The sequence below is a fragment of the Salvelinus sp. IW2-2015 genome, linkage group LG6.1 (assembly GCF_002910315.2).
Source record: "Salvelinus sp. IW2-2015 linkage group LG6.1, ASM291031v2, whole genome shotgun sequence".
In the NCBI taxonomy this organism is placed as follows: domain Eukaryota; kingdom Metazoa; phylum Chordata; class Actinopteri; order Salmoniformes; family Salmonidae; genus Salvelinus; species Salvelinus sp. IW2-2015.
This window is the reverse complement of record NC_036845.1, coordinates 8,131,691-8,159,029: the sequence shown is the minus strand read 5'-3', so window position 1 is coordinate 8,159,029 and position 27,339 is coordinate 8,131,691. Positions and strand designations below refer to the sequence as shown.

Sequence of the window (27,339 nt, the reverse complement as noted above, 5' to 3'; positions counted from 1 at the left end):
ATCCTCACCAGGGTCTTGACCTGACTGCAGTTCGGCATTGTAACCAACTTCATTGGGCAAATGCTCACCTTTGATGGCCACTGGCACGCTGGAAGAGTGTGCTCTTTTATATTTTTTAAGGTATCTGTGACCAACCGATGCATATCTGTATTCCCAGTCATGTGAAATCCATAGATTCCATTTATTTAGAGATTGAGCATGATTAATGCAAAATTNGTATCTGTGACCAACCGATGCATATCTGTATTCCCAGTCATGTGAAATCCATAGATTCCATTTATTTAGAGATTGAGCATGATTAATGCAAAATTWGTGTCCCCTAACCCCCTGTCAGAAGGGTGCAAGCTAGGATTAATTAAATGCCAAAGGTACTATGGAGTTGTGAGGAGAGCGGAGAAATGCAGTATGTGCAAATGTTTCCTTATATAAACACTTTACATGCAATTTGTGATATGTGTATATTAAGCTTGTCCTGAAAAACAAAGTAGTTTGCATGTGAGTGAATTGTAACTAGTGGTCTATGTAAGATAAACATAATACAAGAGAGAAGGATTCATTTTACTTACTTTTGTCGCCATAAATTATGCAATCAAATCGTTGTACAAATTCTGGGACCTCAATTTATATCCTCTTATGTTATCATTATGGTCACATCATCAGGGAGTGTGGAGAAAGCGCCGATAACATCTCGCGAGGTTTGGATATGGGATTTGACTTTGCAGTGGGTGGAGACAGGATAGCAAGTAGAATCGAAATCGCCTTTTTGACAGCATTTAAAAAAAATACTGTCTAACTTTCAACTTGAATGAATGCGTTGATATTTCCTACAGTTGCACCTACATTGAGGCATATCGTTAAGGAGGTTCATTCGATCACGTCAATCCTCTGGAACGTTTCTGCGGAGAGTAACGTATGCTCTGGAGCTAGTAATGCTGCCTTAGCTGAAACGTTTCAGCTACAGTGAAGAAAATACCTTTCCGTTTTATCGAAACTCCCCGGTAAGAATAATAAAGACGTTTTTTATCGGTGCATGTCATGTTTTCAATGTGGTGTTTGTTTGAAAACTTTTAGTTTCAGGACAAAGTTTCGAATTCAAAAGCACTGTGGCTCTTGGCGAATTATCTTGACGCTACCCATGCATTCTGCTCATGGGCATGACCCAATTTATTTAACGCACGAATGTAACGTTAACAGTTTGCCTGGACAAATTACGTTATGGCTTCAAATATGAACAGGACCTGTTGTTTCTAAGTAGCTCATGGAGTCTTTATAAATATCAATCAAGCTTATTCCTACAATGGCTAGGCTATACGTGTTCAATCATAACTATGGTAATCTGAACCCCCGACATTGTTCTCAATCGCGATTGTTCATGAACACAGTTTTGTCTAGGCCTAAACAAGACTGAAGTAGTAAACACTCATTTGTCCTTGCTTTAAATCTGTCATTGCGTGTGTTCATCTCAATTCAGGATGACTTAAATGGTAACTTCTAACACAGTTTGGTCAGGTAGTATTGTCTGGGATTGAATGTTTTTCCTTCAAATCATTCATCCTGGAGAGATTTAGCTACACTAGGACAATCACAAACCATGTAATTAATCCCTTAGATTTTCAAGAAATACCTAAATCTATGTTGACTGAGGATGAATTTTATGAAAATCCCACCAACTAAAATTGAAAACCAGCATTAACTTGAGGTTCTCATATAGGTTTTGAATCTACCTTTATTTTTATGATATTTTATTTGATCTCTTATAAACAATACAACACATACACACGACTACATCCTACAAACATTACACCTGCCCAGACCCACTTGAATCCCCCTTTTGAATACACATGAAGTTGATAGTTTCACAAATAGGTCTAGCCAACAATATTAATGATTCCTTTTTTTTAAAGTAGGCTATCATGACTTCTTCTGCAATATGGACCTCTTTCACCAGTTGCTCTTGGTCTCAGATGAGTGGGTGCTGCTATAGCCTACATATCATGATGTAGTGGGGGAGCATGGTAGTGACAAATAGCCAACCTATCCTAAATATGAATGCCTAATTTTCATTGCCTTCACACTTCTGTTAGGAAGGTCATCTATAATGAATGGGAGCTCAGCTGGCAGCCTGTAGTTGAGGTAGATGAAGTGGAAGTCTGGGGGAGTTGATGAGAGGTGTGTGAGATATATATATATCTCTGAATATTAGGAAGGTAGCCTATTTGCTATCAGCTAATTCGTTGGTGTGTTATTGACAATACTCAGTTTCTGCTTTTTAGGAAGATCTATGTAATGCACACAATTCCTCTTAGGCCTGTAAATTGGGCTGCAGGTAGCCTAGTGGTTAGAGTGTTGGACTAGTAACCGGGAGGTTGCAAGATCGAATCCCCGAGCTGACAAGGTAAAAATGCTGTTCTGCCCCTGAACAAGGCAGTTAACCCACTGTTCCTAGGTTGTCATTGAAAATAAGAATTTGTTCTTATCTGACTTGCCTAGTTAAATAAAGGTAAATTTTATTTATATTCTTCTGGACTATTTCATTTAATTTTCTGGCCTTTTAGGAGTCTGTCATGTAGCAGAATTCTGTGCTATGCTGCAATGTTTCCATAGGATGATCTGTCCTCCCTTGTGTCTGACATTTCTACTCACCCTCTGCAGAATAGATGCATCAACACCCATTTCTCATGGGCCCTTTGGCAACGACTGGAAACAATCTAGAGGTCGACCGATTGTGATTTTTCAACGCCGATACTGATTATTGGAGGACCAAAAAATGCTGATAGCGATTAATCGGCTGATTTTTTTTGAATATATATATATAATTACACTTTTTTTAAACTTAATATAATACATAATTCAAATCTATTTAGTCTCAAATAAATAATGAAACATGCTCAATTTGGTTTAAATAATGCAAAAACACAGTGTTGGAGAAGAAAGTAAAAGTGCAATATGTGCCATGTAAAAAAGGCTAGCATTTAAGTTCCTTGCTCAGAACATATAGTCAAGAAGTTTTAGTTTGTAGTTATTATAGGAATTATGACTCGTCGACTATTTCTCTCTATACCATTTGTATTTCATATACCTTTGACTATTGGATGTTCTAATAGGCACTTTAGTATTGCCAGCCTAATCTCAGGAGTTGATAGGCTTGAAGTCATTAACAGCGCTATGCTTCAAGCATTGTTAAGAGTTGCTGGCAAACGCAGTAAAGTTTGAATGAATGCTTACGAGCCTGCTGCTGCCTACCACCGCTCAGTCAGACTGCTCTATCAAATATCAAATCATAGACTTAATTATAATATAATAAACACAGAAATACGAGCCTTTGGTCATCACAATGGTCAAATCCGGAAACTATAATTTCGAAAACAAAATGTTTATTCTTTCAGTGAAATACGGAACCGTGCCGTATTTTATCGAACGGGTGGCAACCCTAAATCTAAATATTGCTGTTACATTGCACAACCTTCAATGTTATGTCATAATTATGTAAAATTCTGGCAAATTAGTTCGCAACGAACTAGGCGACCCAAACGGTTGCATATACCATGACCCTGCGTGCAATGAACGCAAGAGAAGTGACACAATTTCCCTAGTTAATATTGCCTGCTAACATGCATTTCTTTTAACTAAATATGCAGGTTTTACAAAATATACTTCTGTGTATTGATTTTAAGAAAGGCATTGATGTTTATGGTTAGGTACATTCGTGCAACGATTGTGCTTTTGTTAAATCATCACCCGTTTGGCGAAGTAGGCTGAGATTCGATGATATGGAATCGCATTGATTATATGCAACGCTGGACAAGCTAGTTAACCTAGTAATATCATCAACCATGTGTAGTTAACTAGTGATTATGTGGAGATTGATTGTTTTTTTATAAGATAAGTTTAATGCTAGCTAGCAACTTACCTTGGCTCCTTGCTGCACTCGCGTAACAGGTGGTCAGCCTGCCACGCAGCTTCCTCGTGGAATGCAATGTAATCGGCCATAATCGGCGTCCAAAATAGCAGATTTACCGATTGTTATAAAAACTTGAAATCGGCCCTAATTAATCCTTTATGTCGATTAATTGGTTGACCTCTAAAATAAACAAAGTACTGTTAACTTTAAGGAAACTGGAAGATGTTTTTAAAGGAGAATAATCTAGGCTATTAAGGGGTTTATAAGTTATTTTAGAATTCAAGGGGTGCATTTTAAATGATTGGAAACTACAGACTACAGTGGCTTTAACTGTATCTGGGTTGTTGTGGCAGGCTGACAGTGTGTCCCCAGCAGTGAGAAAGAGAGGGAGAGTATGGTACAGCCACTAATGTTGTCCATTGGGCTGTAGCTCTAGCTAACATGAGCGCTAGGAGGCTTGATCCAACCTGACATGCCACAATTGGGCCAGGAATAAAAATGACAAGCCTGGAGGACACAGGCAATAAAGCAGCCGAGAAGAGAGGCCTATTAAGTGGTTCTTTGTGATAGCGGAGAGGTGAACAAGTTGTCCTTCAGAAGGATGAGGATGCAAGGCAGGGAGGGAATCTCCAAGGTGATCCTGAAGGGACAAGCCAGCGACAGGCAGTGAGGAGAAATGCCAGAGTAAGATACTAACAGCGCTGTTTGCCTATCGTGGAGCGGGAGCCTTATTAAAATGCATTAGAATCTCCAGGCTGCTCCGCTCTACGCTACTTCTCCCATCCCCATCATCAGGGTGCTTATCGTCTCCAAGGCAAACGGCAATACAAAACACTAGGGAGCCGTGCAAGGCCTGTCAGCCAAGTCCTGATAGAAGAGACCTGGCACTCTCGGCCTTAGCTCAGTTGCTACAGCTGTGATGTCATCAGAGAGAGGCTTAATAACATTTACCTTGTTTACTGCTGCTACTGCTCACCCTTTTGTAACCAAACCCATATAGGAGCAGTTTGGAAACACTACTGTCTCCTGCTCCCATCACTACAAATGTCAGAGGTGTGATCATGTATAGATGAAAGAGATTGGTGACTATGTGAAAAGGATATAGTGTTTTCCATCTAAAAGAACCCATGAGCAGCAACATGTGAAGTTCATAGGAGCATGTCAAATTTAAGCTGAGTCTTTTTTTATGAAGGGATATATAATTGTTTTTACAATTTTCCATCTTAAAATGTAGGAATAAGCAAAGATGGAAAAGGGGTCTTTTTTTGGAGAACATCTACCAAAAATAGTTTAAAGGTATTAGAAATACATAACACTCATATTGAAGTAAAAGACCCCTTGCCAACAAATATCAACACTTTATATTTAGTTTTGAATATATTTGTCTGCCTTCTGTACGTTGAAGAACAATTGCCTTGTGCCTTAAAATTCTGTTAGCAAAAACCCACATATCTTTAAGATATTTTCTAATTGCTCTCCCTCATTAGGAGGGGAGGATAATGAACGTTCAGAAGTAACAAATAAAGGTAGATCTATTAATTAGTCAGTGTTTTACTGATATCAATTTTGTTTATGAATTATTGTGACGATAACTTGTTCGCTAACTGAATTTCTGTAGTTGATTGGCTACAATGGGGGAAATCATAATAGTCACAAACCAGAGTTGGGTTCACAAGTTTGGACAGCAAAGTAGAGTACAGAAAAGTATAGCACAGGGCTGTACTGTTCAGTAAATAACTAGAGTATAGTTCAGTAGAGCACATACGTTAAATACACTATAGTACTGTACTCGAATGCACTCTGCTGTGCTGTACTCTGCTGAGCTCTACTGTGGAGTTGCCCAGATGCTGAATTGTCTTTACTATTTCATAGACCTTTTCAGCTTCCGTGAAACAAGGGCTCTTTTTGAATTGTCTTTCCTTGATTCCTCACGTCCTCTCTCTTCGCCTCCTCAAAATGCATTGGAGGAGAAGATTAGACAAAGGATCCTAGGATCTTCTGTGCATTTTGAGGAGGTAAAGAGAGAGGATGTGAGGAATCAGGAGGACAATTGAGAAAGAGCCTTGGGATTACAAGGTCACCCAGGGACATCTCAAAAAGACAGAACTACTCCAGGCTTTTTGTCTTCTCAGAGAGACAAAAGCAGAAAGCCATTTTTTACTGTAAAAGCATAGAGAGAAGTCAGGTGAAACATCAGGCTAGAAATGTGTTGTCCAGTCTGGCTTGTTTAGCAGTTTTTCTACCCACAGCATATTTACTTACTGTACCGCCTGCCTGCTGCCTTCTAAGGGAATATTTACTTTTCTTAATGCCTGTTTCATTATTTATAAGCAGCATTCAGTATAACAAAGATTTTGGGACTATTAGGGGAAAGCAGATGTGGGCGAGGTGGTTGACTGAGAAGCGTGGTGGGTGGGTGGGAGCTCTGAAGGGAGACTGAAGTGGGGCTGGAGCAGTAACATTACGCCAGACAGAAATATAATTTAAATGTGAAGCATTCCCAGTTGTAGCCCGAGTTCATGCATGCATATGATTATGATGGAAACTATGCTAACCTTTCTCCAATTGGATCATGTTACTCTTAAGGCAACATTTACTTCCTCACACGGAAAATGTCAAGCAAAAAGCGCTCTGTTTACTCCTCGTTCAGATTGTGTTATTCCCCATAGCCTAACTTCTATTGCTATGTGAGGACATCGGTTTTCAAACAACCTAGGCTGTCAATGTCTATCTAGGCCTAATCATTTGTTTAGTAGAAGTGTAGTTCTATAGTATATATTTTTTAAATTATTTAGTCTAGGGGTTTTCAAACTTTTTTTGCCCAGAGACCCCCGGCCAGGCAAACCAGGGACCCTCATCATATGTTAGCAAAAATATAAAATCACGTCTTATCAGTTGAATGATAATGGCAAGTAGAAGTAATCAACATTTTAAAAGTGAAGAGATTTGGTAGACAGTTATTGTTTTCAGATCCCCACAGTTCATTGGAAGAGGAAATGTAAACTAACATAATCTATTAGCTCGAAAGTTATCTTGGCGGTGTAGAGAATTTTACTGTTGTAAGTAGAGGTCGACCGATTAATCGAAATGGCCGATTAATCGGGGCCGATTTCACGTTTTCATAACAACCGGAAATCGATATTTTTGGGCGCCGATTTAAAATTTTAAAAAATTACTTTTATTTTTATTTTTTTATATATATATATATTTTTTTTACACCTTTATTTAACTAGGCAAGTCAGTTAAGAACACATTCTTATTTTCATTGACGGCCCAGGAACGTTCTGCGGGCAGAACGACAGATTTTTGACCTTGTCAGCTCGGGGGATCCAATCTTGCAACCGTACAGTTAACTAGTCCAATGCTCTAACACTGATTACATTGCACTCCACGAGGAGCCTGCCTGTGCTGCGAATGTAGTATGCTAAGGTAATTTGCTAGCTAGCATTAAACTTAACTTATCTTAAAAAACAATCAATCAATGACTGTCATTGCTCCAATGTGTACTTAACCATAAACATCAATGCCTTTCTTAAAATCAATACACAAGTATATATTTTTAAACCTGCATATTTAGCTAAAGGAAATCCAGGTTAGCAGGCAATATTAACCAGGTGAAATTGTGTCATTTCTCTTGCGTTCATTGCACGCAGAGTCAGGGTATATGCAACAGTTTGGGCCGCCTGGCTCTTTGCGAACTAATTTGCCAGAATTTTACGTAATTATGACATAACATTGAAGGTTGTGCAATGTAACAGGAATATTTAGACTCATGGATGCCACCCGTTAGATAAAATACGGAACGGAATAAACGTTTTGTTTTCGAGGTGATAGTTTCCGGATTAGTCAAAAGGTATATGGTTTAGAGAGAAATAGTCGACGCGTTATAATTCCTGTTATAACTTGCGGCTGAACTTGAAAGGGGTTCCTTCGTTATTTTACCGTTCATGTCTTCCATAGAGAATGTCTTGATCTACTTCAAATAAAAGTCTGTGTTTCGTGCAGGCTTAAACCGCCTCGATGTTTTGATACCCGTGTAAATCTCACTAGGACAAGGTAACGTTTGTCAACATATTTTCATAAATCCACTCTACAATTTTTTTTATCTTCCCTTATATTTAGCCAATATTGATCAGAGTTACCTTGTCCTATGGATATCTACACAGTTATAAAAATCGGCAAGGTGGTGTAAGCCTACACGAAACACAGACCTTATTTTAAGTGAATCTAAAAAATATCCTATGGAATAAATGAAGGAACCGCTTTTCAGATTTTGCTAGAAGGTGTCATAGGAATTATGACTCGCACTTTGGTCGTCAATTCTTACCATGCCCATTATTAAAATAGGATTTCCTGCATATAGAAATGACAGTTTTTGTTTTCAACATTCATCACAGGTAACTTAAATTCTATTTTTTTTCTCTATTTTTATTCAAACAGTTGAAAGTATTTGTCTCCTAAGCAGACTCTTCAGTATCATTGTCACTTCAGATGCTGTGTGTGTGTGTGTATTTATGTATTATATTAAGTTAAAATAAGTGTTCATTGTTCTTTCAGTATTGTTGCAATTGTCATTATTACAAAAATTTGTGTGTGTGTATGATATATATATATTAAGCATTTTTCTTTTTATATATATAAATCGGCCGATTAATCGGTATCGGCTTTTTTTGTCCTCCAATAATCGGTATCGGTATCGTCGTTGAAAAATCATAATCGGTCGACCTCTAGTTGTAAGGCACATTTTCTGCAATTCTACACATGTTTCCATTGAGCTGAGAACATTTTGAAGCTAATTTCCAGGCATTCTACACAGTTTTGCATGGAACTGAGACAATTTTGCAGTTTTAAAGCTAATTTCCTGCAATTCTATGCATTTTGCAATGGCAAATGCTGTAGTAAATCAATGTGCATATGCCCAGAATGCCCAGTTTATTTTCTCCTTGACAGTATAGCTTCTTTTATTGTTAGTTCTCAAAGATGGTATTATAAAAAATAAAGTGTGTATGTGTGTGTATAAATATAAATATCACACACTCATTCAAGGTTTTTGTATTATTTGTACTATTTTCCTCAACATGGGGGGGCCCTCAGGGGTGCGTGCTTAGCCCCCTCCTGTACTCCCTGTTCACTCATGACTGCACGGCCAGGCGCGACTCCAACGCCATCCATTAAGTTTGCTGATGACACAACAGTGGTAGGCCTGATCACCGACAACGATGAGACAGCCTATAGGGACGAGGTCAGAGACCTGACCGTGTGGTGCAAGGACAATAACCTCTTCCTCAACGTGATCAAGACAAAGGAGATGATTGTGGACTACAGGAAAAGGAGGATGCCACCATTCTCATCGACGGGGCTGTAGTGGAGCAACAAACTAACATGCTCCAAGCACACCAAGACAGTCGTGAAGAGGGCACGACAAAAGCTATTCCCCCTCATGATACTGAAAAGATTTGGCATGGGTCCTCAGATCCTCAAAAGGTTTTACAGTTGCACCATCGAGAGCATCCTGACTGGTTGCATCACTGCCTGGTATGGCAACTGCTCGGCCTCTGACCGCAAGGCACTACAGAGGGTAGTGCATATGGCCCAGTACATCACCGGGGCCAAGCTTCCTGCCATCCAGGACCTCTATACCAGGCAGTGTCAGAGGAAGGCCCTAAAAATTGTCGCAGACTCCAGCCACCCTAGTCTTAGACTGTTCTCTCTGCTACCGCATGGCAAGCGGTACCGGAGCGCCAAGTTTAGATCCAAGAGGGTCCTAAATAGCTTCTACCCCCCCAAGCCATAAGACTCCTAAACAGCTAATTAAATGGCTACCCAGACTATTTGCATTGCTGCTACTCTTTTATTATCTATGCATCGTCATTTTAATAACTTCACCTACATCCTCAAAAGGTTTTACAGCTGCACCATCGAGAGCATCCTGACTGTTTGCATCACTGCTTGGTATGGCAACTGCTCGGCCTCTGACCGCAAGGCACTACAGAGAGTAGTGCGTATGTCACAGTACATCACCGGTGCCCTGCTTATTGACACATTGACTCTGTACCGGTACCCCCGTGTATAGCCCCGCTATTGTTATTTACTGCTGCTCTTTAATTTTTTGTTATTATCTTTTTTACATTTTGGGGGGGTATTTTATTAAAACTGCTTTGTTGGTTAAGGGCTTGTAAGTAAGCATTTCACTGTAAGGTCAACACCTGTTGTATTCAGCGCATGTGACAAATACAATTTGATTTGATTTATTTGGAGTTTTCCCATTTTTCTCTGCAGATCCTCTCAAGGTCTCTCAGGTTGGATGGGGAGCGATGCAGCACAGCTATTTTCAGGTCTCTCCAGAGATGTTTGATCGGGTTCAAGTCCGGGCTGGGCCACGCAAGGAGATTCAGAGACTTGTCCTGAAGCCACTCCTGCGTTGTCTTGGCTGTGTGCTTAGGGTCGTTGTCTTGTTGGAAATTGAACCTTCATCCCAGTCTGAGGTCCTGAGCGCTCTGGAGCAGATTTTCATCAAGGATCTCAATGGACTTTGCGCCGTTCATCTTTCCCTCGATCCTGACTAGTCTCCCAGTCCCTGCTGCTGAAAAACATCCCCATATCATGATGCTGCCACCACCATGCTTCACCGTAGGGATGGTGCCAGGTTTCCTCCAGATGTGTTGCTTGGCATTCAGGCCAAAGAGTTCAATCTTGGTTTCATCTGACCAGAGAATCTTGTTTCTCATGGTCTGAGTCTTTAGGTGCCTTTTGGCAAACTCCAAGCGGGCTGTCATGCCTTTTACTGAGGAGTGGCTTCCGTCTGGCCACTCTACCATAAAGGTCTGATTGGTGGAGTGCTGCAGAGCTGGTTGTCCTTCTGGAAGGTTCTCCCATTGCCACAGAGGAGCTCTGTCAGTGACCATCTGGTTCTTGGTCACCTCCCTGACCAATGCCCTTCTCCTCGATTGCTCGGCCAACTCCAGGAAGAGTCTTTGTGGTTCCAAACTTCTTTCATTCAAGAATGATGGAGGGCACTGTGTTCTTGGGGACCTTCAATGCTGCAAACAGTTTTGTAATACCCTTCCCTAGACCTTGCCTTGACAAAATCCTGTCTCGGTGCTCTACCGACAATTATTTCGACCTCATGGCTTGGTTTTTGCTCTGACTTGCTTTGTCAACTGTGTGACCTTATATAGACTTTCCAAATCATGTCCAATCAGTTGATTTTACCACAGATTGACTCCAATCAGTTGTAGAAACATCTCAAGGATGATCAATGGAATCAGGATGCAACTGAGCTCAGTTTCGAGTCTCATAGAAAAGGGTCTGAATACTTATGTAAATAAGGTATTTCATTTATTTTTTTGACATTTGCAAACATTTCTAAAAACCTGTTTTTGCTTTGTCATTATATTGTATTGTGTATAGATTGAGGAAAAACATAAATGTATTAAATTATAGAATAAGGCTGTAACGTAGCAAAATGTGAAAAAAGTCAAGGGGTCTGAATAGTTTCCTAAGGCACAAATGGTATCCACGGTGCAGGGTTTCCATTATCCGTTAATGGCTGGCTTTTTGCCGATAAAAAAAAAAAAAAAAAAAAAATCATAATAGAAAAGCGATAATTAAAATTGGTGCCGGCCAATTATCCGGGAGAAGAATTTAAAAAAAATCCCATTGCGAAGTAATGCTTTTTAGCTTATTCATTGATGGAAATACCAATCATTGGAAATATACTGAACAAGAATATAAACGCGACAATTTGAAAGATTTTACTGAGATTCTACAGTTCATGTAAGGATATCAATCAATTGAAATAAATTCATTAGGCCCTGCAGCCAAGTAATAATGCACTTTTGTGGGGGAAAACTAATTCTGGGCCTGGCACCCACTGGGGAGTCTGGCCCAGCAAATCAGAATTAGTTTTTCCCCACAAAAGGGCTTTATTACAGACAGAAATACTCCCCAGCACAAGTGATCTTGCAAGTGAAGAAGCTGGATGTGAAGGTCTTGGGCTGGCGTGGTTACACATGGTCTGCAGTTGACCGAATATAAACAGTGTAGATATTCCCTCCGCAAGGCAATCAAACAAGCTAAGCATCAGTATAGAGACAAAGTAGAGTCGCAATTCAACGGCTCAGACATAAGACGTATGTGGCAGGGTCTACAGTTAATCACAGATTACAAAAAGAAAACCAGCCCGTCGCGGACACCGACGTCTTGCTCCCAGACAAACTAAACTTCTTTGCTCGCTTTGAGGACAATACAGTGCCACTGACACAGCCCGCTTCCTTCACCGCAGCCAACCTGAGTAAAACTTTAAACGTGTTAACCCTCGCAGGGCTGCCGGCATCCCTAGCCGCGTCCTCAGAGCATGCGCAGACCTGCTGGCTGACAAATTCAATCAATCCCTATCCCAGTCTGCTGTTCCCACATGCTTCAAGAGGGCCACCATTGTTCCTCTTCCCAAGAAAGCTAAGGTAACTGAGCTAAACGACTATCGCCCGTAGCACTCACTTCCGTCATCATGAAGTGCTTTGAGACTAGTCAAGGATCATATCACCTCCACCCTACCTGACACCCTAGACCCACTCCAATTTGGCGTACACATCATGGACAAACTGAAATGGTCCACCCACACAGACAGCATGGTGAAGAAGGCGCAACAGCACCTCTTCAACCTCAGGAGGCTGAAGAAATTTGGCTTGTCCCCGAAAACACTCTCAAACTTTTACAGATGCACAATCGAGAGCATCCTGTCGGGCTGTATCACAGCCTGGTACGGCAACAGCTCCGCCCACAACCGTAAAGCTCTCCAGAGGGTAGTGAGGTCTGCACAACGCATCACCGGGGGCAAACTACCTGCCCTCCAGGACACCTACACCACCGATGTCACAGGAAGGCCAAAAAGATTATCAAGGACAACAACCACCCGAGCCACTGCCTGTTCACCCCGCTAACATCCAGATGGCGAGGTCAGTACAGGTGCATCAAAGCTGGGACCGAGAGACTGAAAAACAGCTTCTATCTCAAGGCCATCAGACTGTTAAACAGCCATCACTAACATTAAACAATGCTACTTGATATAATGTTTACACAACCTACATTACTCATCTCATATGTATATACTGTACTCTATACCATCTACTGCATCTTGCCTATGCCGCACGGCCATCGCTCATCCATATATTTATATATTCATATTCATTCCTTTACACTTGTGTGTATAAGGTAGTTGTTGTGAAATTGTTAGTTTACTTGTTAGATATTACTGCACAGTCGGAACTAGAAGCACAAGCATTTCGCTACACTCTCATTAACATCTGCTAACCATGTGTATGTGACCAATAAAATTTGATTTGATTTGAAGCCGGTTGGACGTACTGCCAAATTCTGTAAAATGGAGTTGGAGGCAGCTTATGGTAAAGAAATTAACATTCAATTATCTGGCAACAGCTCTGGTGGACATTCCTGCAGTCAGCGTGTCAATTGTACGCTACCTCAAAACTTGAGACATCTGTGTCATGTGACAACTGCACATTTTAAAGTGGCATTTTATTGTCCCCAGCACAAGGTGCACATGTGTAATGATAATGCTGTTTAATCAGCTTCTTAATATGCCACACCTGTCAGGTGGATGGTTTATCTTGGTAAAGGAAAAATGCTCACTTACAGTGATGTAAAAAAAATTGTGAACAAACTTTGAGAGAAATTAGCTTTTTGTGCCTATGGAAGATTTGGGGGATTTTTTATTTCAGCTCAGGAAACGTGGGACCAACACTTTACATGTTGCATTTTATATTTTTGTTCAGTGTACATTTGACTGGTCATGCTTATCAGTCTGTGATTTTGAATAATTTAGTGGAATTAAATTGGCGTGTACAGTATATACGTTATGTATCTTATCACACTCGTTCAGGATACATATACAGAGCCTTTGAGCGGAAAATCTGTCAGACAGCGCGAGAGCTGCTGCTACAGCATCTCAAACAGCAAATGCATAGGCAACGGTAGGCAGGCTTCATCAGCGCGTCACACACCACTTTGCAATGAGCAGAAGACAGTATGCATTTTGAAAACATATATACTTAATTGTTTGAAACCTGAAAGTTTTAATACATATTATGACGTGTAGGTCGTACCTTGCTTCAAAGTAGCCTAGCCAAAATCAGACTATCCATGGAGGCAATTATTTTATATCAACTTTCTTTTATTGTCCATAGCCAAAGGCACAATCCTAGTCATATTAGCAACCCATGCTAGTTGTTGCATATTACATCTCCCCTCTTTTTACATTTCTGATGGATATTTGAATCTCTGTCATAGGAAACCGCTTGGATGTGCAGTGCGCTTTTGACAGGTTTTCCTGCTAATTGCATTATGGAACAAACATTCACGCTATTAGGCTATTTCTTTCTCAACAAGCTGACCAATAGAATAGGTAAACTGTTCTACTATGGGAGATAGTAGATTGACATAGGCTAGTGATTTTGCTGTTCGTTACTTGTCTTGTTGGCTGAGGAAAAGTAAATGTAGTATTTTGGTATTTTATTAGGATCCCCATTAGCTGGTGCAAAAGCAGCAGCTACTCTTCCTGCGGTCCACACAAAACATTAAACAATACAGAATGACATAATACAGAACATCAATAGACAATAACTGCTCAAGGACAGAACTACATAAAAAAAATTAGAAGGCACATGTAGCCTACATATCAATGCATACACACAAATTATCTAGGTCAAATAGGGGAGAGGCATTGTGCCGCGAGGTGTTGCTTTATCTGCTTTTTGAAACCAGGTTTGCTGTTTATTTGAGCAATATGAGATGGAAGAAAGTTCCATGCAATACGGGCTCTATATAATACTGTACGCTTTCTTGAATTTGGGGACTGTGAAAAGACCCCTGGTGGCATGTGTGGTGGGCTAAGTGTGTGTGTCAGAGCTGTGTGTAAATTGACTATGCAAATAATTTGCGATTTTCAACACATGAATGTTTCTTATAAAAAGAAGTGATGCAGTCAGTCTCTCAACTCTTAGGCAAGAGAGACTGGCATGCATAGTATTTATATCAGCCCTGGACAGTTATTCTAACATCTTCAAAGTGCGCAACAGAATTAGGTAAGAAGGACCACACATTGCTGCATCCTCGACTTGCATGTTCTGTTAATATGAATTACCATAATCTAAATGTGATCTGTCATTCTCAGCATTGATATCAGGTTACGCACCCAATGCATATGGGTCTGGTAAATTTCCGGTAGATTTAAATGCTGCTGGTCAAAATGTCAGGTGCCACATTCTCCTAACGGAAACCCTGCCATGGTGGTATTCTGTTGCAGCTAGTAATATTAATAAAATAATTTTTCACATAAAATCACCCAAAAGACCCCTCCCCCCACTTTGAAAACCGCTGATTTAGTCAGATAAACTAGATTAGATATAGCCTACTTCGTCTGTTGTTCACAAAAACACTTTACACTTTACATTAGAACATGTATTTAGCTACATTTGATGGACTTCAAGGCCGTCTCTTAGTAGTGTGTGTACCGCAATATTATCTGGAGCACCAAAATGTAGGCTAATTGAAGTCATTGTGCCTGAATGGTTATGACAGTGAATGGTGGTGCAACAAATCTTATATAGAATATTTTTCTAGTTCTGTGTTCCTAGTAACAGGATGACCAAGCTTTTTTTAACTTGTTCTGTAATTTATGCATGCTGGTCACGGTTTTTAGAAAGTTCGGTTTTATTGTCAAACTGTGCAGACTTTCCATTACGCTATGTAATCATTAATAATACACTTCTTAAATTGAGACAGTGTTCTGTTTTGTCCTGAGTGCTAGCATCTCCAAATACATCCTACCAGCCTTTTTTATACATCTGTATCATTTAGAATTGAAATAAGGTATTACACAACAGGATATTTTTATATGGAAAGCATCATGGGGCGCCTCTGTACCGGGATGCAAACTAGTCATATTTCGGCGAAATTCGCCGTTTTGAATAAAAAATATGGAACCTACGTGATTCGTGTCAATCCGATGAGAAACGTTTTGGGGTGGGGGGGCTTTGGATGACTACTGGCTGTATGCGAACGAGTGATGCGCGTTTGGAGCAATACTGGCTGTATCCAAGGCTCAGCCAATCATTCACATAACAACAGAATGCAGCACACCACTGAAGAGAGAATAGACAACCAATGTGCTAGTTACAGCATCAGCGCGCACTCTGGAAAGACAGCGGGAGGGTGGAATGGCAGTTTGCCAGTTAATTTACAGCAGGGTGTCCCTGGCCTTGAACGATAACGAAGAGGTAGGTGAGAAACCTGACCACGGAGATGGGGGTGAGGAAGCGAACTTCATGAGCTGTAACCGAAAAACGACTGGCATTTGGAAAGTTTGAGGTGAGGGAGAAAGTGTGGTGGAACAAGTATCACGGGAATACCTCGAATGTTCTCATGCCGGGCATCCTGGTGGTTGGCGGAGTGGCGTGGAGGGGGGTTGGGCAGGGGGATGGAGCATTGTGTTTTAAGACCGGGTTTAGACATTGTTCTCTCTCTTACGTCTGGCCGTCACAAGAGAAGGTCGCGGTTGTTTTATAGGGTATCCTTCATTTATTTGGCGTGGGCTACGGGCAAACAGTAGCCTGTGTGAAGTTGGGTTAATAAACCGTAAATTTGTAAACTCAAACCTCTGTCTGGACTCTTGTTCCTTTATGATCTAGTCATTACAGGTCATTACAGTATTAACTGGCATACGACTCCTTGTGCAGAAAAGCTCGCGTGAACGCACTCAAATCTTCATTGCTGTGACTTTCTTGCTAGTTGAGATTTCTGGTCACGTTCGGCTGCGTTTCATTACATTTTTTTATATTGGTTTGATGGCGGTAATGTCTGCCGTTTTCGGTTTGGCTATTTGTATTAGTCTATACATAAATCTCGACCAAAATTCGTTATCTCTCCCATGTCTTATTCGACTAGTAGTTGTTCTGAAATGTTTATTGCTTGCCTACATTTTACTCCCTCCTCTGTTTAATATAACACGCATATATTAATTATTAATTTCGGTTGCCTATCCTGACGTGAAGTTTGTTCTATCGAAAGTATTTGACTCTGATGTGTGTGCCACAGAAAGTATTTGACTAGCCACAAAATTAAGGAAATGAGAGGGGGGGGGGTTCGGCAAGGCTATTTTCTTGCCTGCCGAAATTCTCCCCCCCTTCTATCTGGGACTGCGAGGCCTGGCACACTTCAGAATCATTTTGGTAGCTCATTTTGACTAGTAGTGTGTGCCACAGAAAACAAAATTAGAGTATAAAGAAACATAAACATTTATTTTAGAAACATTTTGTAATGTTTAAGAAAATAATGATAATACACAACTATTATCACACAATAACACAAAAACATCACAGAAAGTTAAGTTTGTTAACAAACATTAAATAAGAAATACAAATGTCGATTTGAATAATAAGATATAAAATGATAATAAATCAAATATAAAAAGACAAATAACAAACAAATATTGGAAAGCTGCAACAGCTCGACTGAACATTTAGTCCACTTTAACTCAAGCCTAACCTAGTCCTGACAGGCAGCACAGACATAATCCTCCAATGATGTGATGGTTTGGTTTGGACTGGTGGAACCATCGTGGGCAGCGGTCACAACCAATCTGAAATTTATGATGAAAAATGTAAATATATTAAACATTCAATACATTTTCTTGAATTACAATTATTTCATTAACTACCTCTAGAAATATTACTGCTTATACTAATTCGTACTCCTAAAAATGTGCCTTTAGAAGTGAACAAGCAATTACCCAGTTAGTGTCTTTCTCATTATTGTCCACCTCCCCACAGAAGTGGCACAGTTGGCTCAGGTCATCTAGCAAAACATAATGTCAAGTAGTCTATATATCTTTACATGTATTTTTCTGAGAAAACAGGGAACAAGGGAATAGTGTAGTTTTTTTGTACCATAATTATTTAAATACATGTGTTTTAGTGGCCGTCTAGTCAGAAGTTGGATCACAGATAACCTTGAAAGATCCATATAAATGTTTTTTTTTTTTATCTACAATTATATTAAATTAGAAATTGAACATACCGGTGTTTTGGAGGAGAGTGACTGCTATTTCTTCTCTCATGTTAACATCTTTGTCCATATTTGAAAAGACAATCGACTCCTCCTTCAGAACACATTTAGCAAACTGGGGGAAAAATCTGATGGGCGTTTCAGTTTTCCCCAACAAAATTATGTTACACTTAAGATTCTAATTCGCAAGTATACAACGACACAGCTATAATATAATATGACAGTTCTGTTTTGCCTTTTAGTCAGTATACTTTCAGTAGGTTAATTGTACATTACTTATACTCTCATACTTACTTTCAAGGCAAAGACCCCACAAGAAGTGACATCTTGTTGGCATGGGTGAGGAAGGGTACCACACGCCCATCTGGAGATATTACACCCCTTCTCTCTCAGGGATGATCTGAACATGTATGTTAATAAAAGTACAGCATTTTGGAACACTTTATTGATTACAATATAGAGATTAATAACAGAAGGGAATCTGAGAAGGCAGGGATTCCAGCAGGGTGTGAGTTGAAGTAGTCAAATATGGAGCTGACAAGGGCTGGAATGTAAATGACGTGATAATCATTATCTAACATCTGAGAATGGGCAGGCATTTCCTTGGATGAAGAGCATCTCCGTCTTGCTGATTATGTGCTGTCATCCAGGTGAAAATGTCACCTGTATATCTGATGTAGGAAAAGAGATAAGTTGAGTGTCCTGTGCATATGTACTGTGTATGTGTGTATATATATATATATATATATATATATACACTTTTTTCTATTATTGTGGTTGAGGGGTGGGGGGAGGTTGATGGTGGAGGTGCTGGGGGTGTCCTATTGAGGGCGAAGGGACCTATTGGGGAGGGGATTCTTCATGGAGGCACATTGTCATAGTTTTGTTTATTATATTGTTATACATTTATTTATTTAAAAAAAAAAATTATATTATAACAGTTTACTGTGATTATGGATATGTACTCATGTTGACTTATATATTTGAACTTTTTTGCGCAGAGTACAAATTGTATTATTATTATTATTTTATTATTACTACTTTACCTACATTCTTAAAAACTCAAACAGAAAAAGTTTAAAACAATGTAGGAAAAGCCATAAGAGGGAAAAGCACGATGGGATGGGGGATTGAGGGATGGGTAGAGAGAACAGTAGAGGGCTCTGAAAACTATTATTGCTGAAATAACCACTTCCTTTTGTGACTAGTCTAATAATTCCTGTGGCACACATCAGAGGGCATGATAGGTCACCAAAAATGATTCTGAAGTGTGCCAGGCCTTGCAGTCCCAATGAATAATTAATAATGAATGTACAGTGTGGAGAACAAGTATTTGAAACACTGCCGATTTTGCAGGTTTTCCTACTTACAAAGTCTTGGCCATTGTGGAGAGGTTGGAGTCTGTTTGATTGAGTGTGTGGACAGGTGTCTTTTATACAGGTAACGAGTTCAAACAGGTGCAGTTAATACAGGTAATGAGTGGAGAACAGGAGGGCTCCTTAAAGAAAAACGAACAGGTCTGTGAGAGCCGGAATTCTTACTGGTTGGTAGGTGATCAAATACTTATGTCATGCAATAAAATGCAAATTAATTACTTACTCTCACAGTTGAAGTGTACCTATGATAAAAATGACAGACCTCTACATGCTTAGTAAGTAGGAAAACCTGCAAAATCAGCAGTGTATCAAATACTTGTTCTCCCCACTGTATGTGTGTTATATTAAACATAGAGGAGGGAGTAAAATGTAGGCAAGAAATAAACATTTCAGAACAACTACTAGTCGAATAAGACATGGGAGAGATGACACATTTTGGCAGTGATTTATTTATAGACTAACACACTTGAAACAAATAGTCAAACTGAAAACTGCAGACATTACTAGTACCTCCCCCGCGATCAAACCGACATAAAAAATTTAATGAAACGCAGCCGAACGTGATCAGAAATCTCAACTAGCAAGCAAGTCGCAGCAATGAAGAATTGAGTGTGTGCGTGTTCATGTGAAGGGGGGGGGATTCTGGCAGGGGGGAGCTTTTCAGCACACCGTTCCTCAAGTTATAACGCGTTAGTTGCTTACTGGACCCTGGCAAAGCTAACGAACTAACTACTATCTGTGAACTAATGTTTTCCCTCTACAATATGTGGTTAATTTTCAGAATGAGAGAATTAGGTGAAAATGAGGCGTTGCTTGTTAAACCAGTGGATTCAGGGATCAAGTGTAGTTGGAGCTGGGCCTGGCTTAAGCTGGATGCTGCTATAGAGGTGAAAGGAACACCACACCCTTTCCCTCTTTCTCACTTCGTCAATACAGTGGATAAAAAGGGGTATGGCAGGTGTACTCTGCCTGAAAGAGCTCAATTATGCCAACAAAGGGTATTATGCTCTGCTGGCATATTGTAGAACAGATGTCCACAGGCAGAAAGTGTAAAATGTAATAATGTGCAGTGTAGCCCAAAGATATTGCTTTTGTTGTGACGAACTTGACAGTAACACGTCTGTGTGTGTGAGAGAGGGGGATTATTACTTGTTTTACTCAGTGAACGTTATTTTTGCACACATGTAGCCTTGTGCACTTGATCGATGTCTACTATAGTGGGCAATTCTTTTGAGCAAAAATAGATGCCTGTTTGTTTCATTCTAGTTCTACTTTAAGATGTTGTTTTCCCAAGTGCAATATTTAGATGTGTGTGGTCACAAGCCTCCTATTATAAAGGTTGTCATGGCTAACTACAATATTAGTGTATTGTTTTTTTCTCAAGACTTGAGTGTCATTGCAGTAAAGTCTAGTCAAAAAATAACATTGGATTGTTTTCTTTAACATTTTTTGCTGTGAGTTAGGTTCACATTAACCACTTTTTATTTTACACACACAGAATGAGCATGTAGATCATATTCTTTTGTTGTTTAATTTGTTAAAACCTGCATTTCCCCCTAGCAGTGCAAAAAATAATAATCACCTTTTATGGCCCTCACCCGATTGCATCCCTGCTCTGTAGGGAGAACACTGGAGAGCTGAGCAGTGGAGTTTGATTCACATTTTCGCTCACAAAAACGTTCAATCTCAAGCCTGAAACCTCAACGGCTCGGTGCAGTGTTAGCTGAAGATGGTGCCATGGAATTGCCTGCTAATTTATCACAGAGGCAGGCTGACCTTTGGAATGCCCTTCAGTACTTGGCACAGTGGAATTGCAATAGGCCCTGCACGCATCCCTGTGGGCCGCCTGTGTGCATCGAGGAGAATTAACACTCACCACTGGCACTGGCACCATTGCCCTTGTCCTCATGGATTGGAGGGCAATGCTGCTTTAGGTCTTCATGCTGTGACATTTAAGCAGCAAAACAATGCATTGAGCACTATTAGCCTATTAGTAAAATTAAGTGGTATTGTCTGAATGGCATACCAACTTAACCGCTTGTAGGAATTGGTTAAATGGGTAGGCTAAAAGGGAAAGCTGAGGGGAAAGCTGAGGGGTTTGTGCAATCTGCCTATACAGGTACATTTAAAATCTTAGAAGTAATTTCTGGACCTAAATCCCATGTAGGGGGCTTGGTCAAACTTCAGAGGAACCATGTAGGTAATTATCTTTTTTTAGGGACAGCCAGAGTTGCTTCCCAAATGGCATCCTATTCCCCTTGTAGTGCACTACTTCTGATCAGGTCACATCAAAAGTAGTGCACTGTAAAGGGGATAGGGTGCCATTTGGGACACCGTGTCCTCCTGATGACACCCAGGTCATGAAGCCTATAGGCCCAGCTGTCAAGGTCACCAGCAGTGTCTAATTATGGGCTTTAGCCCCCTGTCAGTACAATATGGATCAGTGGGCAAAGGTGAGTTAACTAAACCTGTCTCCTCTGCCAGTGCCCTTGGCGAATGGCAATCCTAGTCAAACATTTGGGGAGAGGAGAAAAAAGGAGGCCCGGGTTTGGATGACAAATGAACAATGGGATTCACTCAGTTTAACTTCAAATGTAAATGTAGTGCAGTTCACATATGAGTATATATCACATATGAGTATTATGAGTACAAATACGTCTGCATTGCTATCATATTGTATCTATAGATGGAGATAAGGGCTTCCCCAATACTTTTCTCACCTGAATTAGTATCATGCTCTTTTGGTAAACTAAATCTCAAGTCGTAATGAAAACAAGTGGAAAAAGCTCTTGTGTAACTGATCTTTTTCCTGTAACTTAGCTAAAACTGCAGGGTATTACCACAAAGACTGAGCCTACTACTACCACTGACATATTGTAGCCTAGGTATTTGGATGTCAAAATAGCCTGAGGACTTTTTAGCCTGCCTCTATTGCAGCATATGAGAGCAGATATGGAAAGAGAGAATGAGGGCAGCAAGAGAGAAAGTGAAAGAGAGAGCAGGGAGGGAGAGATGGAGCCATTATGTCTTTGTTCAATCCGGCTTCTTCCTCCAGGGCCCTTGGCTTGGCTGGCTGTTAGAGGAGAGATAGTCCGGGGCTTTAGGAGAGTGTAAGGCTGGCTGTGTCCAATGGGCCCTGGTCAAAAGTATTGCACTAAATAGAAAATAGGGTGCCATTTGGGATTTAGACAGAGTCAGGCCAGAGATACTGGAGTTCATTATGAGCTTAGTCTGGAGAGGAGAGAGAGACAGGAAGACCGTGGGGGGATGGCTGCTCTCTGGGGATGCTAGTGGCAAAGGAGGATTCTCAAGGAGTTTTTAGGATAGAGTGATTTGACCCAAGGAGAAAATGAAGAAATCAGAGGTGCATGTGTGTGTGTGTGCAAATATGTGTTGGAAGTGGCAGTGACCTTTCATTATGTTTCCATGATATCTGCTGTATGAATCTTGTGCTCCATAATGTCTGCTGCTCAAAGCATTAGAGGCATTGAGGTAGGGCTAAACTTATTTTACTTAACCTGGGATTGAAGGATAGGCCAGCATCCCGGAGTCGCCTCTTCACTGTTGACGTTGAGACTGGTGTTTTTGCTTTGTCATTATGGGGTATTGTGTGTAGATTGATGAGGATTTGTTTGTTGTTGAAAAGGTTAAGGGGTCTGAATACTTTCCGAAGGCACTGTATTTGCTTGCTAACAAGGTAGAACAGTTGAACTTTTATGAATACACTCTCCTGTCTGCCTCCAACTGTTTGAACAACATTTTGTTCATTAAGTTTAGATGTTGAAAAAAAATAAAAAATAAAGTGGCCTACCTGGATAAGATGCTTATTCTCAGAATGAAAACGAGTTGCTAATTCCTTATATAAATGCATATTTTTATGCTCATTGCACATTTATAAAACATAGACTAGATGGCTAGCACATAAGTCTGTGGCTAAAATGCTGCTAGCGGTATGTGGTACCCCGCCTGACAAACAGCATTAATTGATTTCCCACAATCATGTTCATTGATACTTCCATTTTAATAGATAACTAGCTACTCTAAATTAGCAAACCAAATGCACAACTGTAGAGCATTTAGCGCTGCAAAACACAGCATCATATGATGCAAAATTCATCATATGGGCCAGATTTCTGTATTTTGAAAGTTACATATCTTGAAACCTTGATCGCTGACATGCAAAACATTTTGGGACTATATCAACAATGGACTAATGAAACAAATACCAAAAGATAGTTTTGGGGTGTAGTTTTCCTTTAATAGTTATAAGATATCTAGCTGGCAAACATTTAGTTGTGAATTCCATACTTTAACTAGATCACCTGGCACGTGCTGATCACCTGGCGCGTGCTCACAAAGCTCCGATCTCTTGTGTGCTTCTAAACAAACGTGACTGGGGACTACCGGTAGGCCTAAACTTCACAATGAAAAATAATCTGACAGGTGAAATGAAGAACGTGATCTGCTTTATTTCCTAACCTACTGCACAAGTTGACTGCAGGTATTTACTTAAAGTAGCTAAAAATATTCAAATTTATATTAAAAATAAATAGTTTCAATGATATTGAAAAACCATCCCGTAGCTATTACCAAATACTCTGGAATACGGCATATACAGTATACCGACCAAGCCTACTGCAGACAGTCGTGCTCCAGGGAGAGGAAGGGAGTGTATTTAGTGTCTGCAGCCCAAAGTTGAAGGTTAGGGAGATAGTCCGTAGATTCTGATGAATATTATAGATGCCAATGACTACGCTAACTCTCTTGACTCTTCTTTTTGAGTATTGCTAAGTTATGCTGATATAAAGCATATTTTAAATTAATTGATTTTGTCTCAAACCTGTTTGTTATTTACACACACTCAACTTTTTTATACTGGAATAATTATATTATTTTAATCTCAGCCGCTATTATGGAAAGTGATATTTATAGTATCCCAGGCAGAGGCTAGCCTACTGAAACATTTGTTCTTGTAGCAGTCAACCTTTAGATGACTATTTACCCACATAGTCTGGAAGCAGCTGCTTGGGATCCCAAAATCTGTATTCCCAAGATAGTGCACTACTTTTTACTGCAGCCCTATGGGTCCTGGACTGATCAAAAGTAGTGCACTATATAGGGAATAGCATTTAGGACGCAGTAGTCTGTCTCACCACATGACCTGTTCTCTCAATATGCAGATTAGTGTAGTTTTAAGAGGAACTTTTCTTTTCCCCTTTCTCTCCTCACAATGTCATTCATCAAGACATAACCAGGAGGGGAGTGTGATTTGAGGTTCTAGGAAAGCCTGTGCTTATCCACAAAGGTAAACAAAGGATACGTCCCAAATGGCACACTTTTCCCTAGCCTATACAGTGCACTACTTTTGATCAGAGCCATATGGGTCCTGGTCAAAAGTAGTGCACTTAAAATGAATACTTTGAGGTTTTGGCAAAAGTAGTGCACTTAAAATGAATACTTTGAGGTTTTGGCAATGAGGCCCTTTGTCTACTTCCCCAGAGTCAGATGAACTTGTGGATACCATTTGTATGTCTCTGTGTCCAGTATGAAGGAAGTTAGAGTTAGTATTGCGAGCCAATGTTAACTAGTGATGTTAGTTCCCATAGACTTCCAGTCATTGCCTTAACGCTAGATAGCCATTGAGCTAACGCTAGTGAGAAACTTCCTTCAAACTGCACGCAGAGACAAAAAAATGGTATCCACAAGTTCATCTGACTCTGGAGAAGTAGGTAAAGGGCTTCATTGCCAAAATCCCTTTATTTGGGACACAGACAAAGGCTTCTCAAAGGGAAGGGGCTCTGAGCCATGCTTTGATCCCTAAAATTTAAATTGTTCTACCGGTATGTAGACCTTCATCAATAGCACTCCAAATAATAGGCTTGCACTTTGTTTGATATTATTTATATGATTACTTTGAGTTTGAATGTAATTTGAATTTGGAAATTCTGAAATATATTATGTTCAGTTGGAAACATGATATCAGTAATATGCTAAAAATAATCTCTCCCCCTCCCCCCACCCCTTCTCTCTCTCCTCTCCAGGTGTATCGGCGCCTGGCTAGTGGGAGTCGGAGCATGCGTGTGAGGTCAGAGATCAAATTGGACGTGGAGCTGTGATGCGTGCGGCGAGCTGCAGGATGAACGCGGCGGCCATTCTGAACGGCCTGCTGGTGTCGGTGGTGGCAGCACTGCTCTGGAAGTACGTGAGGCTAAGCGAGCACGCTGCAGTACTGGAGGAGGAGCTGCAGCTGACCCACCAGTCCCAGGAGTTGTCCCAGGCCCGGATAGACTACCACGCTGCTCTGCTGGCCCTCCAGGAATATGGCACCCGTATGGTCTGCACCGGCAAGATGCACACTGATCGCATCTGCCGCTTCGACTACCTGTGCTACTGCACCGAGGCCGAGGAGTTTGTCTTCTTCCACAGCAACTCCTCCTTCATGCTGCCCAACCTGGGGCCCCGGCGATTCCAGCCGGCCCTGCTGGACCTGTCCTCTGTGGAGGATCACAACACCCAGTACTTCAACTTCCTGGAGCTGCCCGCAGCTGCCCTCAAGTTCATGCCCAAGCCTGTGTTCGTCCCTGACGTCACCCTCATCCTCAACCGTTTCAATCCGGATAATCTGATGCATGTGTTCCACGATGACCTGCTTCCCATCTTCTACACCATGCAGCAGTACTCGGACCTGGACGATGAGGCCCGCCTGGTCTTCATGGAGGGCTGGGGTGAGGGCGCACACTTTGACCTCTACCGCCTGCTGAGCAGCAAGCAGCCACTTCTCAAAGAACAGCTGAGGAACTTTGGCAAACTTATGTGCTTCACAAAGTCCTACGTGGGCTTGTCCAAGATGACCACATGGTACCAGTACGGCTTTGTCCAACCACAGGGCCCCAAAGCCAACATCCTGGTCTCTGGGAACGAGATCCGGCAGTTTTCCTCATCGCTGATGGAGAAGCTCAATATCACCACGCGAGGAGGAGAGGAGAGCGCAGCGGAGGAAAAGGACGAGTACATCGTAGTGTTCAGTCGCTCCATCAACAGACTCATCCTGAACGAAGCGGAGCTGATCCTTGCGTTAGCGCAGGAGTTCCAGATGAGAGCGGTGACGGTGTCTCTGGAGGAGCAGACCTTCCCCAGCATCGTCAAGGTCATCAGCGGGGCCTCCATATTGGTCAGCATGCACGGGGCCCAGCTGGTCTCCTCTCTCTTCCTCTCCCGGGGGGCCGTCGTAGTGGAGCTCTTTCCCTATGCGGTCAACCCAGAGCAGTACACCCCTTACAAAACCCTGGCCTCTCTACCAGGCATGGACCTGCAGTATGTGGCCTGGAGGAACATGGTGGAGGAGAACTCTGTGGCCTACCCAGAGAGGCCCTGGGAGCAGGGTGGTATAGCCCACCTGGATAAGGAAGASCAGGAMCACATCCTGYCCAGTAAGGAAGTYCCRAGACACCTGTGRTGCCGCAACCCTGAGTGGCTCTATCGCATCTACCAGGACACCATAGTGGACATCCCTTCTTTACTAGAGGCTCTCAGAGCGACAGTGAAAAGCAGGCCCAACCTGAAGAAGGCCAAGCCTGCCAGCACGGTCCACCCAGGCCAGGTCAGAGAGCCCCAGTGCCAGACGTCGGTCCAGGCCACCAACGAGGCCAAGCTGACTGTGTCGTGGCAAATCCCCTGGAACCTCAAGTACCTGAAGGTCAGGGAGGTGAAGTACGAAGTGTGGATCCAGGAGCAAGGAGAGAACACGTACATGCCTTATATTCTCCCCCACCAGAACTATACCTTCTCTGAAAACATCAAACCCTTTACGACGTACCTGGTGTGGGTGCGCTGCATCTTTAACAAAAACCTCCTGGGGCCCTTTGCAGATGTACTCACGTGCAGGACATAATTTGAGTTGATATTTACAGTTTCAAATATGTGACTGCTTGTTCCAGATGATCAGATATTGGGGCTGTGGATTATTGAAGGTGATGCTAG

At 41.2% G+C, this 27,339-nt stretch overlaps 1 protein-coding gene across 1 annotated transcript; it reads left to right on the top strand.

Moving 5' to 3' along the window:
* The first annotated feature begins 736 nt into the window (after positions 1-736).
* On the top strand, positions 737-27,339 carry pomgnt2 (protein O-linked mannose N-acetylglucosaminyltransferase 2 (beta 1,4-)). Its single transcript, XM_023988877.2, has 2 exons — positions 737-998; positions 25,401-27,339. Exon 2 carries the CDS (start codon positions 25,475-25,477, stop codon positions 27,248-27,250), a length of 1,776 nt encoding a protein of 591 aa, XP_023844645.1. The 5' UTR covers positions 737-998; positions 25,401-25,474; the 3' UTR covers positions 27,251-27,339.